The sequence below is a fragment of the Manduca sexta genome, chromosome 15 (assembly GCF_014839805.1).
Source record: "Manduca sexta isolate Smith_Timp_Sample1 chromosome 15, JHU_Msex_v1.0, whole genome shotgun sequence".
NCBI lineage: Eukaryota > Metazoa > Arthropoda > Insecta > Lepidoptera > Sphingidae > Manduca > Manduca sexta.
The window spans coordinates 4,473,909-4,494,857 of NC_051129.1; the positions used below are offsets into that span (position 1 = coordinate 4,473,909).

Consider the following 20,949-nt stretch of genomic DNA (forward strand, 5'->3'; position numbering starts at 1 on the left):
GCATCTGGATTTTGTCGCACTCTTTTTCTTTGGGAATGATAAATAAAAAACACACATTCGATACCGACATATCTTTATTTCATCCGTAACTTCGACTGTTATCTAATTAACAACAAACTAATTTATATAGGGCATCCAAACGTAGATAAAGTTTTGAATATCGCCTACATTTTATAGGTTATGTATGTATGTAGAGTAAAGGACAGATTCTACTAGTTGACTAGAAAATTGACTTATATAAATTATAATGTGATCCCAGCCTAAAAACATAGCCTTTCCCCTTCGAAATGCTACGAAGATTTTCAGAGTCAAAAGTTATATTTAATTTAGTTAATTTAGTCTTGTGCCTCTTATTATTTGGATAAATAGACAGCGAACTTTCAGATTTAAACCACGACTATATAATAGACATATAGAAATATCCTATGGACAGAAAAGATCTTACGCCATTGACAAATTATTTACAATAACAATTTGAAACATAAATGAACGAAATTCGAGAACATTTTTTTATTTTTTTTTCAATGAAGATCTCGTATCACAGTAACGTTACACAACGTAACTCAATAATAAATAGAGTATTCGTACAATAAATGAATTTAACATAACCGTAAGTGTTCCGCAAATAATACAGATTTAAAAATTTCTCAGTAATTCCTCCGATGAGAGCATGCCATCCTGTAAACAAAAAGATCAATTAACGTTTAGCTAAACAAAAATTTATTTTCAACTGAGATTAGGGGCTGTAGACAAGTAAATACTAACTAGTCCGAGTTAAGTATGGATTATGTGGGACATAAGGAGAGCTAAAGTTAAACCACGGGTTATGTTTACTACGTTGCTTCTTTTCAACATTACTGTTGTATACAAAGTCAGCTATATGTGCTTTTTATGTCTTCAATAAAAGATTATGCAATAATAAAGAATACTATGTCAATAACAATAAACTAACGAAATTGAATATCTTCCATTGGTGTTAGGAACGAATTCCGCTTGGCAGAAAAAAGTTTATTCCATTTATTGAATCAGATTTTTTTCTTCACGTCTAACAAGATACAATTACTACAATCAAATGTTATGAAAAAATCATTATAATTATAAATATTCTTCCCGGAATATTGCATCAAACTTCGTGTAAGTAAAATTAATATAAGGATAAAAAAAAGCTGTTAAACTAAAGGTAACCGAATACTTTTTTACGGTCAATGTAATTAAAACTATAGTTTTTATAAAACTTTGGTAAATATTAATTAATCCAAGTTTATAAAATCTAAACTCTTTAAAAATCTTCTGTAAGCTACTAGTCTGACATTATTATTATAAATGTCTAAAACTGTCTGACATCGGGGGCTGTATGTAAATAGCTCTCAGCAGGGCAATTTGCACAATCGGATTGTGGTTCTCAGCAAGATGTACTGTTAATAGCTTAGGGCATTCATGTTCCTCTGTTAGTTCAACATTTGTATACTTAATTCCAACTGACCTATTCGAAATAATATTCCAAAGGGAACGGACTTCGTTAAAATGTCATATAAACATAAATTCAACATAAATTGTGATTGAAAATTCATTTTAATTACTTTTGCTTTAAAAACATAATAAACAAAATGAGGAGCCTAAGTAAACATTTTAGATGCAGAACTAATTAAAACTGTTTCTGATTTGTGCATGACATTTGCTCTGCTCGTGCTTATGCGCCTTTTCCCCTTTATAATCAGTATTTCTATTTTCAGGTACAACATCATCACAGAAAATTCTAACATTACTCTTAACTCATGCATAATGTGGGCTTGGTGCTACATACGTTCTGATAAAAGTTATAATACATCTGGCTTTTTTTACGACCAATTACTTACACAACGTCATTGAGGACCCAATCTCTGGTATTAAAAGCCCACATAAACTATAGCCCGGCTAGGAAGGACCTACTATTTTTATTTCTACAGTGCATATATGCGCTGCTATTGTATCAATAAAACCGAGTTTTTTGTTAACAGTTACAATCAGTTACCTTGTATTACTTTAGCCTAGATATAGTTCTTATGTCTTTTACTTTTTAATTTTAAAAAACTAGCTGTAGCGTAACAAAGAGACTCTAAAACATATAAATCGTAATAGACCCGAAGACAATTCAATGAAGTTTATTTCAGAAGCCGCTGTCTAACATTACCTGATTAAGATCGATGAATTTGCGGACTACGGACCGCGCGAAATCCGGATTGTTGAGCATTTCATTCACAAACCAGTCCAAAGGGATACTGGAACAAAATTCACGATTAATTATTCACATAAATCTGGAGAGACAAATAGATATGAAAGATTAATGGAAGTGAAGACGGTCCACTTCGTTTTTAATTGTATTTTTTACAATTACATGACCAAAGCGGTCATAGCGTAGTTGGGAATAAAACACACATAGCACACATCTCTAATTTCACGACGTACGTTTGTATTGATTGTCAATTATCACTAGTTTTAACAGTGAAGAAAAATCATCACGAGGTATCCTAAACACGTGTTAAATCTCCATAAGAATTTTGAAGGTATATGAAGTCTGTCTACCCATACTAAGCATGGTGGACTAAGACCTAAACTTTCTCATTAGAAGAGGAGGCCCGTAATTAGCAGTAGGCAATATAATATAATACGGGGCTAGTGTTATTATTATAAATGGCCAAAAAAATTCAAACACTGCTCAACACCTAAAGTCAGGAGACAACAAAGCTTATCAAGTAATTAAGTGTAAAGATTATCTTGACTGGACTGTTACTCTTCCAACCATAAGTAAATATACTGTAGAAGGTACTGTAGGTCTCTTGGAATCAAAGGACAAACCCTTACTAATTACTAATCTTTATATTACACGAATGTGAAAACAGAATGAATGATAATTAAGTGTACATAGAATTTTTGATTGTAAAAGTCAAACATACCCATATAATCAAAAAACATAGAAACATAATTACTCGCCTCTAATTTGAATCCGGGTAAGTTAATGCTTTGATGGTGCCATTAATAAATTAGAGTTAATTAATTGAATCGACGGCATCCATTTGCAATAAATTTTGAATCAGCAAGGCTCCCCGAATTACATCTAAATCAGTACATTACGGATGATATTGCTGGATGAATGCTTCGCTTTGCATATTGTGGTTCCATGATTTTGAATCTGGATATTGCGTGATATAGATAATCAATTAGTATTTAAATGTTACTAAATTTAAATTATAAATGACAGTGGTTATCACCGGAGCGGTTCCATTGGTTTAATGATTGCGTAATTTCCTGTTACTTCACATGTAATCAAGTTTAAGCCAGTCTGAAATTATCTCATGCTTGATATAATGCTATTGAAGGCAATGATTTTAATCGGTTGATTTCATGTATTAATTATTAAAGACCCCTTCTAACGGCTTGGTCTGGAGATCTAAAGATCTTAAAGTGAACGCCTATGTTTGGGTATGGAATTCATGTGGCTAAAGTTGATAATGATAATTAATTTTATTTAACTTCAAAAATACGAACAAGGACCATTATGTATGCTTTTGATCAATGACTAATTTCATTAGTGTTTCTTTATATATTCACTCTTTATATTAGGATTAGATTGAAGATTTTTTCCGTGATTATATATTTAATGTCCTTCGTACGGTCTTAAGCTAGGCCATGCCAAATTACATCGTAAAGCTTTGGGTAGTTTTTGAGTTTATTACGTCCAGAAAGATATACAGACGCGACGAAGAACTTTGTTTTTTATATGTGAGGATATAACAAGGAATCACAAATTTGTATATTTTTAATTGCAAGCTTGTTGCAGTTTTCCCTATTGTATTAAATTTATTACGCTTTTAAACCAGTTTTAAGTATTTCAAACGAGCAAATGACTACTCGGTATAGTCGTCTCTGATGACGCCCTCGGGATACTTAAGATACGACAATTGAATGTCCAATCCAGTCCACTAGTAAATAGAGTTGACATTCTAAAAAATCTACAACAAGACTTAAGTTTACAAGAAATATTAATAACTTTAGAAGGAAGTTTAACATCCATTACTGTGAATTGTAAGTATGATATGCACAACGCATAGAATGGACTATTTATTTCTGTAGCATGCCGGTAGTGTTAGAATATTATTTTACAAATACCTACAAACACTAAATATAATGAGCTATAGATAACATACATTACATGACCAGTGGCAAAGGGTCTATATAACTGATTCCTGCCGACTTCCCTTTCATAATTTATGTAGTCTAACTATCACTAGAACGATTTGCAGACCGTATTGATTCATTATATTAGAACTAACATTTTGTGATGGGTTCCCTTTTGGAAACATTTCACCCTTCGCCACTGCTCTGCTTAAAAAAAAACTTTAATTCTAACGATTTCTAGTGAAAACATGCATAATAGAACTAAAATTTGTAATAGGTGTAATCTTAGAGAACGGGAAGTCCCAAAGGCTGAGTAAAACTTGCCGCATCCTTGGTGTAGGTAAAGTTTGTGCTATTAGCAAAAACTATTTGGGGTTTGATTGCTAACTTAGTGGCTAAAGTATTTCCCCTATTGCTCTTGCATGTTTTAATTTCTTTCTTGAAATAGAAATATATGAAACAGCTTATTGCAATACAGAAGCTGTTACCAAAATTCCTTTCTACAATAATTAACGCTAATGCTATGAAAATTAAATATTTTAGCGATAAATAGGTGTCCTATGTTTTATATCTAACTATCCCTTAAGATATAGGCATGATGAATGTGATCGAATCCGCTTCCTTTCATTTCGAAACTTACTCATCATCCATTGAGCCACGACACTCATCTAATGCAAATTTTCTTTTCGATTTGCGAACCTCACCATTCATTAACGCCTCTCCACGTCTTTGTAAACTTTACAAACTTTAAACTTATCAAGTATTTAACCTTATAAGAGTTTTTATAAGATTTCTATTTAACTAAACGTGAAATGTTGCAGGAAACTTTGCTTGGCAAAGTTAGGGCACCAGTTTTATGCTTTATATATTACCAATAGCTAAACTATGTTACTAGATACGAAAGACGTAGACAAATAGCTTCTTATGAGTTATAGTTTGCTCTTCCTGAATGGATAGACAAATAATATAAGTTGAAATTTATGTACAGTAATAATATTTCTAGGTATGTCTGATTTGCCGGCCTATCGATCTATTAGGAAGTAAAGTTTTAAGAAAAAATCAAGACATCTAATATTATTTTATTTTATACTTTATTGTGGGACTTATCTCTGAAGGTATTGGCTCTACTATCGTATTTTTAAAATGTTTTTAATAATGATTTAATCAATAATCCAGCATAATTCGATATAGATTAATTTGAACAATATATTTAATTTGGCTTCATAATATGACAAAGTAGTGAAGTCACATTTTGTCGACTTTAATTATTATAAATATATTTTGTGCTCCAATTGATTACGTTAATATGAAAAAAAAACATCACCAGTTCTATTTGCGAAGTAATACGATTACATTGTAATATTCCCTAACACTATTATGAGCTGATAATGTAATGAGGTACTGTGCTGTCGATTTTCCCAAGTCATATTTCGAAGGCAAAAGTAATATAAAAGAATAATTTTCGAGGTTAGAAAACATATAGTATAATAAAACTATAATCATATACTTTAATGAAAGGTAAATAATAGTTAGATAATAGTATAAGTAAAATTATAGAGAGAATATGCAGACTCAAATGCCTCGAAATTCACGAAAACATGGATGAGGGCACACAAATATTATCTTTAGCATAGAACGTTCTGTGTGAAACGTAGTTCCGTAGAAATAGATATTTAAATTAATTTAAATTTAGGTTCAGAATTGAGTGGCGCAGTTGAAGTGTTTTTTTATTTACTCATGGATGACCGCGAATAAACTTTTGACGTTAGACAGCCAGTTCTTTAAACATGAACGATCATTTGGTTCTATTATAATTGCTAGTTAATGAGCAAGTGAGATACTAAGGCAAATTTTCCTCGCGATCTTGTAGTTATTGCTAATGGTAGGATATATTTTATATCCGCCCGGATAGCGACCACCGTACACAAGGTGTTAAAACTCATCGTGGCCCACGTGTGTGCCGTTACGGGATCAGCCTATCGAGTTCCAACAGGCCGGCATAATTCTTTCGACTGGCGAGGGGTAATCATCTCTCGTGAGTCGACATGCTATTGAGCCTTACTCCACTTACTATCAGAGGCAGTGGGGTAAGTTTGCAGGGCCCTTATTCTGTATGATAGTGTAAACGCGTAACGCGGCCGTGTCATGTTATCTTTGAGAAATGTGCGTGGAATGGTATTCTGTAAGCCAAATTTCTATAGTCCTAAACATGATGCGTTGTGTTACGTGCTTGTTACACACTGTCAAAATAACGTGCGGGATAGAGAATAAGGCCTCAGTGCACGTTTCAAAATAATTATTCACAAAAAGTAACAAATCGTAAAAAATGGAATTGCGTTTATTTAAATTTTCACAACAGCAATTGCCAACTCTCTTTTCTGTGTAACGGACTGGGCCCTTATTCTGTATAATAGTGTAAACGCGTAACGCGGCCGTGTCATGTTATCTTCGAGAAATGTGCGTGGAATGGTATTCTGTAAGCCAAATTTCTATAGTCCTAAACATGAGTTAAGTTACGTGCTTGTTACGCACTGTTAAAATAACGTGCGGGAGAATAAGGCCCCTGACTCGATATGTTTGAGCTTAAGCTTGTCATCGATTAGGGTTAGAATTAAAAATAAATAGATATGACTATCGAGTTCTTAGTGATCAGCTTTGTGGAATTTATACCAAAGATTCTACAAAATTTTTGCTGGCAAGGATAACCTACAGCAACCTTATGTCATTAGAGACTTTCCCGCCCTCACACCCACCACTACAACACCTGTAAGCCAGGATCAGCAGTGGTACGCATTTTATGATACCGAGCAGTGAAGCTCGGCGAGCCTCAGGGAAAACAATTTTTTTTTATCCCGCAACGAAATTAATGACATAGAAAGATAGGGAGTTCGAAATATAAATTGTTCACTAACCTTATATCATTACTATAATAATATAATAATAATAATAACCAGCCCAGTGCTATATACCACCCCACTGTTGGGCACGAACGTTCTCTTCTATTTACTAAGTATGTTATTCTAATTATCTATTTATTTGTTACCTTTCCAGTGTTTTCTCGTCGACTTCCTGAACTTCCCTCTCCGGCGAGGTCTCAAGCATTTCCCAGAAGTTGTCCAATCCATACACTGCAGAAAGAATTCACGTGAGAACAGTTCAAAAGCGTATAAAGATCATCGACAATGTTAACAACATCGAATAAATTAATGAAATTACTTTAAAATTTGTTTAGTTAAAAATTCTGCAGATAAATGTATTACAACCGTAGTTAATTACTGTGAACTTTAAAGCAAGAATTAAAATTAATATTCTTTGAAACAAAACCTATTTCGTATTTAACATTTTTGAATTTTTAATTTGCCGTTAAAAAAGTCGATGGATAAAATACTCCTCCCCCGAGACTTAGTCGGGATTCGTAACAGATGCAAACCATTTCTCATTAAAGTACAAACAAATCAAGCTCTCATCGCGTTCGTATAGAAGCGTAATAACACATTACTACCTTTCATTTATTATCTAATGGCGTATGTTATAAGCGGTTATGACAAAAGTCTTTAAGACATCTCTGTGTACACGGAAAGCCCATCTAAGTTAAGCACACTCGACTCTATGACTTTTTTCATAAGCCCACAAAGTAAATAGCCGAGTGTTTACGAAGATATAACACCTTTTACCTTTTCTCTTGCTATTCATAAAAGGAATGAGTCTAAGGAGACATTTATTGAAGCGCGCATCAGTCCTACGTAAGATAAAAATGTGGCATGTTCTTTGTATGGTTTTAATAAAGACTTTTTGCTTTTACCAACACTTTTTCGACACAAGCATATATACCAAGCAAGCGGTAATATTCGTGTGAAGTATATATGTAATTGTTTAAATGTTTGCATGTTTTAATAAGCTTTATTGCATTATTATGTTTCGAATATGTCACGTCCAGTCCCCTAGGATTTGATCGATCCGTTTGAACAAACATATTCTTTAAGCCTTTTCTAATAACAACGATGTCACAATTTGTATTGTTTTCTTTTTTTATTGGAACTGAGATAATCTTGGCGATACCTCCATCGATTTGTGGCAATTGGGTACGTTTCCCATACCCCCGGGCGATAAGAATGTTTGAGTTGGGCTTGAATGTGCCGCGTGTCACCCTGATCTCTTCTTCTGTCGAAATGCCAATTCATGTTCAAATATTGTTTTACCAACGCATTATTTGCCTTTTCATTAATAGAAGCTGCTTTTTCGCTATTTCGTTTTATACAACATTATAAGTTATTTAATGCTTTAAACAAAAATATTTTTAAGATTATTGTTTCAATGTAAATTATAAATGTGTCAACAAAAAGGCAGCTTACAAAAGCATGTTCATTAGTTTTATTTATTTCAATATATTTAATTCACTTCCCATTTATAGCACACAATCGTTAAAGCATTAGCACTGCCACCACAAGGCTTCCGTCAATTTTACCTTCGTCGTAGTTCTCTTCATTGCCGCTTCTTTTGCCAAAACGGGTGCTAACCAACAACTTGCTCTTAGGGTTAAACCATGGCCGAGGGGACGTTGTAACTGTTTATATGTTATAAACCACAAAAACAACATTAATTTATATTTTCGTCTCTGGGTATAGAGGTTATGTTTGTATTAATTGTGTTTGTATTGTCTGTTTGGTTTTATGATAGAGACCAGTCGCTAGGTCTTTCGATTTCATGCAATACTTCGGATTGTCTCAATATTCCAAAGTTGCATTTGAGAGAACATGTCAATCGGAGTTCAAGCAATTATGATTCATTTTATAAATAACTTTGTCTCACGACCAATTTCTGTGTCAGTATCAGTTAAAGTTACTGTGGCTTTTAGTTTAGCGTTTACATTAACAGTTAATGGTAAAACTGGCTATGAGTTTCTATAGAAAAGTTAAATCCAGCTTAACCCTTCACACATGTTCTCTCTAAGTAACGCTTTGCTGGACGCACGAACCAATTTCGAACACTAACAAGATTCCGATCCTCCACAAACACGTTGCAAAGCGAGACGGCTTTCTTCCAACCCATGTAAGGCTTCGACAACCAGTACCAAATGGATGTTCTCTTTTATTTCGTGTCACATATTGTGGTCGAATTACTGACGAGAAACCTTAAGCGAACTGTTTTCTCGGTCAAGATGTTACGAAACTTCGAAAGACTATACAATGCACTTTAAATGAACTGAAAATGTACACTTAAATTTAAATTTTCCTTGCTCTTCTATCTTTATAGTAGCAAACCTAAATCCATACTTAGAAAATTATAGTATTCTTTTCAAACTTAATTGATGTTTTCCCTACTATTTGGTTTTTCGTCAGAAATTAGACCGACAAGCTGACTGCATAGTCGGATATTAACGTCTTAAAGTCACGGGTTCTTTATCCCGGGTTCTTATACCTTCGTTGCCATACTGCGATGCCCTTTTACCGAAATCCCTTGCGATTCCAACAGTGGGGCTCTTAAATGTAGGCGTGCCGCGATTAGGTCGCGCGGATGGTGCCTGATGATCTACGTCGCCTTTAGGAATAATGAACATAAATAAACGCAAATGATTAAAGGGATTGTTATTTACGTACCAAAATACAAGACCTTAATGATTTCTTATGTTTACGCGAATGTTAGACATTGAAATTAAACTACTTTTCGGATTCTATCGCGGTTTTTTATATTTTAGTTTTCTCCCGACGTTTCAAAGACTTTGCAGCCTTCAGCCCAGTGACCATGAAGGCTTCTTCTACGGAACTACGTTTCACACAGAACGTTCTATGCTAAAGATAATATTTGTATGCCCTCATCCATGTTTTCGTGAATTTCGAGGCATTTGAGTCTGCATGTTCTCTCTATAATTTTACTTATACTATTATTTAACTTTCATAAAACTATATGATTATAGTTTTATTATACTATAAATATGTTTTCTAGCCTCGAAAATTATTCTTTTATATTACTTTTGCCTTCGAAATATGACTTGGGAAAATCGACAGCACAGAAAAGTAGTTTAACTTCAATACAAGACCTTTTCGAAATTTTTGATTAACTAACAATCAAATGCGAGTGAGACATCGATAACTCCTAAATATAATTCGAAGATCTTCACGAATTCGAACTAAGCAACTTTACGAATGATGCTCAATTTGACAAAGAGTAATGCTCGTCGCGAAGTTATAATGCGTAGAAATGTCGAAATAATCAAATTACAATGTTAACAATCAAACTTACAAGACGAAAGTAAAACAAACTTGCGCGAACAATTGTCGGGTTATTTGAATTTCAATAAAGGGGAACGGTTTTATTCGCGTTTTATGCGGCCCATTAGAGTTGTTGGTTATGTTGACAGTACAAGATGAATGTTTTTAGAGATTGCCTACTTTTGAGGATATGCAAAAGAAGAACAAAGTTTTGATTGCATAGCTTAGAGTAACAAAAACTTTTCTAATTTTTTTTTTGCACTGTAGAATATTCAAAATTTACGGTAATTGTCGTTGTATTTTATTTGAAATCATCACTTTGTTATCTATACTAATGTATTATACTATGATAATTAATAAATTTAAAAATGTTATTGTCTCTTTTAATAATCTTTATAATATCCATTTCCGTATCTAGCAAACATTTCATGAAATCATGTGTTAGTCACAACAAATTTTAAACTGACATTATGGTATATTCACAGAATTATTTCAATAAATCAAATATATTTTCGCAAGTTAATGCCACACGACACGCGTGGTCTGAAATAAAACATTCGTTTAGCTCATAAAACGCGTCTATGTAACAAAATCAGTAGAAAATATTAAGTATAAAGATTATACGTTACATGAAACTATACAGGAATTGAAACATATCTTTTATTAAAACATACATTACGCTGGCATACTTTTACAAGGTTCAATTAAATTATGTATCACATGATAAATGTTTTTTCAGTAAAAAATAAATCCGTAACCCCGTAAGATATTCCAAGAGAGAGCCATTAACTTATTTATTACATTCTTTTTTACATTTTTACTAACATGAAAAATTAAATCTCATTTTTCCTAGATAAATAAAAATTAACCCAAAACTTTATAATATTGAATCAGCGATGTATTCATTATAAAGGAAGGTAAATGAGCCGATAAGTCACGTATAACCACGCTGGATTACGCCCACTTATGCTGGCAGAAAAACGAATACGTTGCCGACCTTTACATTGGGGGATTAGGGACTTAATAGAAGCAAATAATTTGTGGGACCTATCGCAAAATTATCAAGACCTTATTTACAAATAGTTTATATAGATATCGATAATCTACGCTTATAACAATTAACAGTATGTAATTAACGTTGATTGATTTTATCAGTCAGTTATAATAATATCGATAATTCTGGAAAATTTTAGAACAAAGTATAAACTTAAACTCACGTTCGGCACGGGGGTGGGGCCTGTCGCGCTTTCCGAAGCCCCTGGCAGTCATCATCTCGACGTTCTTAAAGCCGCGCGTGGGTCGCTGTTGCTTGGTCCTCGTGAGCCGCACGTCGGGCGCGCCCTCCGCCAAGCAGAGGCACACAGCCACGATCACCGCCAGTTGCATTGTCAGATTCATTTCTGAAACAAAATAATATTTATATAATAATAATAATATCAGCCCTGTATTATACACTTGCCCACTGCTGAGCACGGGCCTCCTCTACTACTGAAAGGTATTAGGCCTTAGTCCACCACGCTGGCCTAGTGCGAATTGGTAGACTTCCCACACCTTCGAAATTCCTATAGAGAACTTCTCAGATGTGCAGGTTTCCTCACAATGTTTTCCTTCACCGATAAAGCGAACGATAAATTCACAAGGAATACACACATGATTTAAGAAAAGTCAGAGGTGTGTGCCCTTGGGATTTGAACCTGCGGACATTCGTCTTGGCAGTCCGTTCCACACCCAACTAGGCTATCGCCGCTATTAGATAATATTTATTGAGCATTAAAATTAAACTATGTTTCGGATATTATCGCGGTTTTTATATTTTAATTTTCTCCCGACCTTTCGAAGACTTTGCAGCCTACGTGGTCACGGGAGGTTTAATTTTAATGTCTAAAATTCGCGAAAACATAAGAAATCATTATATGTGGAGTATCTTGATTGAAGAAACAATTGTAATATTTTAAATTTCTCATCAAACTGCTAACACATACTTGTGATAATTTTCCTCTAAAATTACTTAATATAAATTTACTTACATCGCAAAGTGATTTACGTAAAAAAATATATAATTAATATGCTCAGTCAATTGGAAAATGGAAAGAAAATGGTGGGAATATTCACAAAATTATTATTGTAATATCTTCATAATATCGCCATTAACATCTCAGATATTAAAATAGAGCAATACATAACTAAATTAAAAAGTTTTGAAATATATCTATACCTAGAGGCGTTCAACTTTCAAGATTATTAAAGAGAAGAAACTTCAGTGGTTGTAGTTAACATACTTGCAATGAAGTTATTAGAGAAAGCAATAAGTTCTGAAATTGCGCAAAACGAATCTTCAATATCAAGCCGGTTTTTTTCAAATTAATTTTATTCATAGAATAACACAAATAAATTAACAATAAGAATTACATTAATAAAACACTTCATTTGATTACTTTTATATTTAGTCATGTTATAATGTATACCACGGATATTTTTTATCTGATAAATGAAAAATTGGCTCTCAAACAGCTTTTCTTGGAAATAACACAATTTGTTCTAATGTGAAAACATGGACTTTTCCATTAAATAATACGAGAGAAGCAGTGTGTCCAATAATTTAGTTATCGGATTCTTGCGGAGTGGCCAAAGCGTCGACAATGCCATTGTAGTTTTATGAATAGTGACACTTTGAGGTTATCATTTGTTCTACCTTCCTAGTTTTAACAGCATTATCTTAGTACAATAACTGGAATATTATTTACAGCATTAGTCTGTAGGAATAAGTTAACGAACATATATTTTTGCAATATAATTGTGTTTTATGTCATTTTTTCGAAAACACAAATTATTGACTTCAAGCCTGACTTGCTATGTCAAAAAATTGTGTGAAAATGCTTTGGGCGCGCCCGTTTTGGTTTTTCATTTTTAAGTTGTAATTGCCAGTACCAGGAATTACTTGTAATTTTCACCACCATAGGTATGGTAAGAGTTTTTTTTTCCTGGTAACATTTGTTAACCTTTCTCGCGACTTCGCCCGCGAGTATACGTTTTCCTGTATAAAAGTCTTGCTACATATTTAATTTCGGAGAAAAAAGTAGCCTATGTCCTTCCCTGGGCCTCAAACTGTCACCGTACCAAATCTCAACGAAACCCATTCCGTAATGATTGAGTTATCGCATTCAGACTGACTCGACTAAGGACTATGTTTTATAATATGTAAGATGCATCTAGTTTCGAAGAAATTCTATCGATTCCTAAAGATGATTTAACAACACTTGAGACTGCAATCGATGCCTTCGCGAAGCCCTAATCCATCGCTAATCTTAAGCTTTCTTAAGAATCGCATTACTATGTACGGAACTGTTTATCTTTAGAACAAGAACCTCATTCAATGTCATTCTCGTAATTAAGGCCTCTTGTAAATAAAATGAGCCGTATTCAAACTAAGTTTAAGATCAAATTCATGCAGAATTTCAATAACCATAGAACGTATTGTAGCAATTATAATTATGCTACATTAATGAATCTGAAATTCTTGTTTCTTTGAAGGCACGAATGGAATAGAGACTTTGCCGCCCTCACACCCACCACTACAACTCCTGTAAGCCAGGATCAGCAGTGGCACGCATTATGACACCAAGCAGTGAAGCTCGTCTCGCAACGAAATTAATCACATAGAAAGATGGGGAGCAGTTGGAAATATTAATAGTCCACTAACCTTATGAAATTAGTATAATTATACCAGCACAGTCTTAGAGACAACAGATTTGTCACCATCTAAACGAATATCGAATGGAATAATTAGAAAAACGATGGTATATAAATTAATGCAATTATTGAATACACGCTTCAGTCACTCTTATAAGACAAAATACTGTTTCCCGATCGATGTCTATTTATTTAATATTATTGCTTTTTACGCATGAAAGTAACAAAAGAATTTCATCAAGGAAGAATTTGTCGACAAATAAATGGAAAGGCTTAAATCGGATCAGAAAACTCTGGAATTTATATTTCATTACTGAACTTGTATTGCGCTAAGTATGCTTTAAATTAATCACATTAGCCCATTCAGGTAATACTTTAGCTGGTGGTAGGATATATTTTATATCCGCCTGGATAGCGGACACCGTACAGAAGGCATTAAATCCCGCCATAGTGGCCTATGTAAATGTGTGACATTCCGGGATCAGCCTGTGTATATCCGGTTCCAACAGGCCGGCATAATTGTGTCCACTGAGGGGTATTCATTTATCGTCAGTTGACATTTTATTGGACCGCACTCCACTTACAATCAAAGCAATGAAGTGACATTGCCGCTCTCGCATAAAAAAAACAGCAAGTTAATAAAACAAAATATAATTATACCACTGTAGAAATTAAAATTAATGGGAATTTAATAATAACTACATTACTATTGTCTCTACAATTATTCTGTATCAGTAAAGCCTTTACATTTTTAAAAGAAATCATTGATTAGTTGTTTGTAAGCAGACATTAAAGTAAAGGTCGTAATGGAGTCATTTGTATTCACAATGAAAGCATTACGGACAGTAATAGGCTAAAACCTTTTTATGCGTGTAGTACCATTAGTGTAAATCTCTAAGTAATGACACCAATTAAGAGTAAAATTAGAATAATTTGAAATAATTAGCCCTATATTGTATACTGTTCTACTACTGGGCGCGGTCCTCCTTTACTACTGGGAGGGACTAGGCTTCAGTCATCACGCTAAATAGATCGTTAAAAATATATTGAATAAAAATAAACATATATTAACCCTATCAAAGGAATTTAAACACCTAAGTCAAAATATATGTCTACTAAACATTTCCCCACAGGTATTGATGTCGCAAGCAATTCCTAAAATAAACAGCCCCTTAACAGCTGGACTTTGCACTTTCGTAAATTTCAATATTGAAGATGTGAAATACGTTCGAAAAGTATTAATAAGTAACTTCCAAGGCTTCCATGGGGCGAGGAAAACCTTTAAAAAATCTACGTCATAAGAAGTTTGTATGCTTGTATTATAGCCTTATTTAACACAATAGTTAAATAAAGGCTATACTATTGTTTGCGAAGTTTACAATATTATATATTATCAAAGAATTATTGAGTTATAATTATTGTATATTATCAAAGAAAACTTTTTTTGTTTCATTTATTAGTATGGTAAATCCAGATACTATTTGATTATTCTTCGGCAATTTAAAATACAAATATAATAAACAAAATTAAAATCATATTTTATCGTATGAATAAATAAACAGTACTAATGAAAAATACGTAATAAGATACGCGAAAAGAAGAAAAAAAACTACTTTAGCATAGATCTTTCTTTTAGCTAAATTAACACATAAATTATTTATTACTACTAAAGAAAATTATAGTCCAACATTCATTATGTTTTAAGGATGAAATATGATTAGATTTTTTTTACATTAAATCTATGAGGTAAAATAAAGAATTATTGTAAAAATATTGTCCACAACTTACAATCTCGTAAAGGAAATACCAAACAGAGTTTGTGTCAAAAATATTTTTTCTTAAAGCTCATAACAGACATGAATGAACACATTATTAATTAAAACAAAGTCTTAGACGGCACAAGACCTTTTATTACAAACCTTTACATTAAGAGCTAATCCTGTAATTCCCTTGATCATATTGGTTCGTTAAATTAGTTGCAAACGAAATGTGGAAATCTTTGGAGAAGCAAAGGCATGTACTTGGTCGAAATTGTTTAATTTATATGGAAAGATTATTTAAGCTGAATTAAAACCTAATTTTATTGAATTCACCACCCTTCCTTATTTCGCCGTGATCGGGTAAACATTTCAGTCAGCCGTCGTGGCCACGTAAATTCGGCAAGCAAGAAAAAAAACATTTGCTTACCTATAAATCAAATTCCATGTTTCAACAAGCGAAGTCAATATGATTTGCCGCTATAAACTGAAAATGGTGATAAAATAATTCTAATTTTAAACAACCGAATCATGCTTTTGGGGTCTAAAATAACTTCTCAGGTATTTATACCATAAATTAAGTTATAATTTCAAGAGTTGTTACAAGACGTCAAATTTCTGCTAAGGTAACTAAACGGCTTCAGAAATTAATTATTGAAATATTTAATTATTTGAAATGGTTGTGGATATCCTGTTTGTAATGGTTTTGATGGTATTTATTTGGTGTTAAATTACTTATTTTAAAGTGGATTGCTTTTGTTCAATAGTAAAATGGCCGATGTCTGTACATTATAAATATTAAGGTAAATCTTAAAGAGGGATCTTAATTATAGCAACAGAAGCCAAAACAACAGTATTTAGAATTTTTATCTGTCTGTATGTTTTTATACGCTTCACGCGAAAGCTACTACATGGAATTCAATGCACTTTTCACTGATATGATGCGGTGTAACTTAAAATATAAGTTCCATTTTATCCCGGAAAAATATAAAGCGGGAGTGTTATCCAAGAAAAACTTTTTGACGCGGGCGGAATCGCGAGCAAAATGTAGTTAATGATAAAAATAAAAAAAGACAATTTCAAAACTAAAGACTTTGCGTTTATTCCTACCTGAAATATACAAAACAGTAAAAAAGAAAACGATTTATAGGTCTCTTGAAAAACAATAATGTACTACCTTCACCGCTTTTTTTATTTATCATAACGAATTCAAACTTGAATTATAGCGTACATTAAAAAGTAAATTGGAATATGAAACACCACAATGTTTATAGACTAGTAAAACCGGGCTCTAGTACAGATTTGAGAGTCCATTAAATATCCCATTAGATAGACCCTACGGCCCAGTATATAGAAACCATTATGTAGATTGAAGCACTCCTAATAGTAATAACGCGTGTGAAATTTGAACTAGTTCCACGTATTATATTTACGTCCGCCCACTCAACACAATGCTGTTTTTGACAAGATAGGGTGAACATCCCCAATATTGACAACGAACAGCGGGTCCGGTCTAAATACGGTATGTTTATGGCAATCCGTTCGTAATTACGGTGCTTATGGTATGTCAACAGTTTGGTAACACCCTGTATATGGCAATTTAGTTAGTGGAATGTTCCAGATTTAATGTTTAATGAGGTGGTGTTTTGAAATGTATATAGTATCGATAAAAGATAGAATTTCTTATTTTAAGACGTGAATACAAAAATAAGTAGAGTTCATTTAACTTATAAATCGCACCTTCAAAATAACAACGATGCAAGTGCAAAAAACCATTAAATTGACTTTATAATACACAACATTTGAAAAGTGACAAACTATCCAATGCAATATCGACTTGAGTTAATACAAATTAATGTAAGTCAATCAATTTAATGTTTTCTGGCATTTACATCATTGTAATTCTAAAGGTACGATATGTTGACTGTCGGTTCCGCTTTAAACCACTTATAAAAACTCGTTAAAACCTCATTAAACTCCAAAGAGAAAAAGGTCTCAAACAAAATGAATTATTTAATAAAGGTAACATTTGAAACAGTAACTGGGAATAATAAAAGGTAAAATAATATTTTTCGTTGATTTTTATAAGAATTTATCATCCTAATAGCTTTATTGTTTTTGACAGACATTATTGTACTTTTGCTAAAAAATATTTTGTGGATCGCGCCTTTTCATTCCGAGTAGTCAGCGGGTCCTTAGCGAGATTACATTTCTGTCCGCTTCGGATTATATTTAAGACGTAACTTGTGGATGACATGAGAGCATTATAAACAAGAATTAAAAACATTTTGCTTCTATTAGTAAAAGAATTTGAAGTAAGAATTATTTTATTACAACTACTAAGATATAGAAATTAATTGAAAGACAAATTTATTCAAGTTTCTTGTTCATTTGTAGACCCTGATTAGTTTGAATTAATAAATAATATTTTTACCAAGTTGTCTGTAATGATTTCTCGTGGCGTCAGTGAATCACGGCACAGTAAACTGAACTCTATTTACTTAACAAATCCCCGATGTCCGCATTGAAATTCCTTTGTCCCGTGTAAAGGTGATTGGAAAATCAAAACCTTTGACAGCTCAAAGCAGTATAACAAACTGTCCACAGACTAATGAAGTATTGGTGTCAGACACGGCAATGCTACTGTAAATCTTACGTTGAAAATGCCAGCGTGACCTTTCTGTTTACACCCTTAGCGAATAAGGATGTCGATACGTTCTCCACAAAGCTAATGGTTTTATTTTTAAAAAGTTTTATATACAAAGGTTCCTATTAATAAATCTAATTGTTCTAAACTTAAAAGGTTTTTAGTCTAAATATAAAGTTCATAGTTAATGTTTTCATTTGCTTCTTCTGACGTCATATATCTCACCGCAGTAAGAGTCTGGAATCCAAAACTTAAATAGCCATTTCACATCGATCTGTGCAGGCTTATTAATATTAAAAAGCCGCTATTGTTACAAGAGGGGAAACTTTCGTTAGGTCAAGTTTGAAACACAGCCCTTATTCTCTATACGTCCTGAATCTTAATATGAAATAAGATTCTATTTCTGTTAAATAATTTAACAGTTAAATTATGGCATTAACAGGGATGTACTTGGGATATAAAGTAAGTCAAACAAATTTTGGAAGTTATCACTTTATTACTAGATTTTGCTCGCAATTGCATTTGCTTTAAAATCCGCCCCTGGATGAATATAATAGGTTTGGTACAAAAATATACATATTTAAGGGTAATGCGGGTTGATATGTGAAAGATTTCCCTGAATCCAATTCATAGTTCTAGAGATTAAACGTTATACTAAAGAAACTAGTTGAAGAACATAATCTGGCATTAATTCGCGTAAAATAAAATTGCTTTTTATTAATATTTACTTTGTTAACTTACACTTTTCATTTTACCTCTACGACTCAAGTAACTTGTGGTAAAGTATTATTTCTAAGAAGATAAGTATATGGTTTCATTTAGTACCGCAATGTCAAAATGATCCTGTATAATACTAACTTCATATAGCATTTAACTAAATGTATAAATATTTTTTTTCTAAAAAACAGATGGGAAGTACCTGTCTCTAGATATCCGGCTAACCATGGTATATGATATGTTACATAAAGTATGTAAGGACGCCCAAACCCAACGTTGATGGCTTGTTATTAACCATTGAATATTTCAGTGGGCTCTTTACGAACCTTCCTCAACCTTGTTATGTACCCTAACACCTGAGTTTTTCGTATATTTTATGATAAAAATTCAATAAACAAAATTAGGTACACACGTGAAAATTGTTTAGTAAATTAACGTAAAACAACGCTTTTATCATAACAAGTTAATAACCACATAAATATTTTATCCATTATTTCCCATCGAAATACCAGCAACAAATTACTATTTAGCCGAATCGAAAAAGGAAAATCGAACGTAGAACCGCTCAATTCATAAACCCGTAACCACTAGACTAGAACAGATTACAAAATAACAGATTAGTTAGGTTTGTAGCTAAGACTGTGTTGTTTTCGTAAATCTAATTAACATTACAAACCATGTTTATATCAAAACGTAATCTCAATTAATCATGAAGGTTTTAGTTCTGAAATTGGGTACTATTAGATACAGCCAAGCTTTACCTAGAAGTAAAGTAGTAAGGACGAAAGGTACAATATTATTACTTAATATGGAGCAAATAATCATTCAAACGTGTGAGAATATTACATTTCTACATTAATATTTTAAATTAATAAGCCAATCAATTTAAACGTGTAAGAAAGTAGCTTTTTTGCATTCCCAATTTTGATGAATTAATATTTCAAAATGAATATTTTAAATTATTAAACCATACAAAACTCTATTTACATTGATTTAATTGATAGCAAATAGATTATGGACGAAGCCATTTTTTATGGCATAAGACGGTAAAGAAGCACCTGAGATCATAGCTAAGTTCTCCTTATAAATTATAAATTATTTAATGTTACAAATCCTATCGACAGACTTTATCCGATATTTCATTCTCATGCATTCTTTTTGTTTTATATTAGCGTTAACGATTGTAGAAATCTTTTTTTTTATACGAACACGACTAAGTCTCTCCACCAGTCAGTCACCTGTTATGTGGAGTGGGGTCCAATAGAATGTCGATTGACGAGAGATGATTACCCCTCGACAGTCGACACAATTATGTCGGTCAGTTAGAACCGAATATACACAGGCTAATTCCAGTACGGGGTACACTTACATGGGCCACTATGGCGGATTTTAACGCCTTGTTTACGGTGGTCGCTATCAGGGCGGATTTAAAATATATCCTACCACCAGCAAATCTTGGCTACAGACTCGGATACAGCCTTAAAAGTAAGGCAGAATAAGACGATGGGGTGTCCGGAAATCTCTATTAACTAAACACTCGTTTATAACTTATACCATGAAAGAAATTCACACTTAACACAATCATAATTAACCCAACTACTACTAGAAATAACGATCATAAATCTCGCCATAAAAATGTAATATCCGTTCATAAAATGTCATAATCCGAACTGCATGTGCATAAAACATCGGCCGTTACCATTTGTCTGTCTTCGACTAGCTCGTATATCCATTTTATTATCGAAAAGGAACAAGGGATAACACAAGTACCCCA

At 32.9% G+C, this 20,949-nt stretch overlaps 1 protein-coding gene across 1 annotated transcript in view; it reads right to left on the bottom strand.

The window, feature by feature from the left end:
• Positions 1-56: 56 nt before the first annotated feature.
• Positions 57-20,949, bottom strand: part of LOC115441199 (allatotropin-like) — a 41,977-nt gene continuing 21,084 nt past the window's right edge. Inside the window, exons 2-8 of the mRNA XM_037438920.1 lie at positions 11,582-11,764; positions 9,574-9,693; positions 8,621-8,719; positions 8,215-8,316; positions 7,199-7,283; positions 2,171-2,258; positions 57-678 (exon numbers count right to left, since the gene is read on the bottom strand). Of these exons, the coding sequence (XP_037294817.1) occupies positions 637-678; positions 2,171-2,258; positions 7,199-7,283; positions 8,215-8,316; positions 8,621-8,719; positions 9,574-9,693; positions 11,582-11,762 (717 nt within the window). The 5' untranslated portion in view covers positions 11,763-11,764 and the 3' untranslated portion in view covers positions 57-636. The remainder of the gene's footprint in view (positions 679-2,170; positions 2,259-7,198; positions 7,284-8,214; positions 8,317-8,620; positions 8,720-9,573; positions 9,694-11,581; positions 11,765-20,949) is intronic.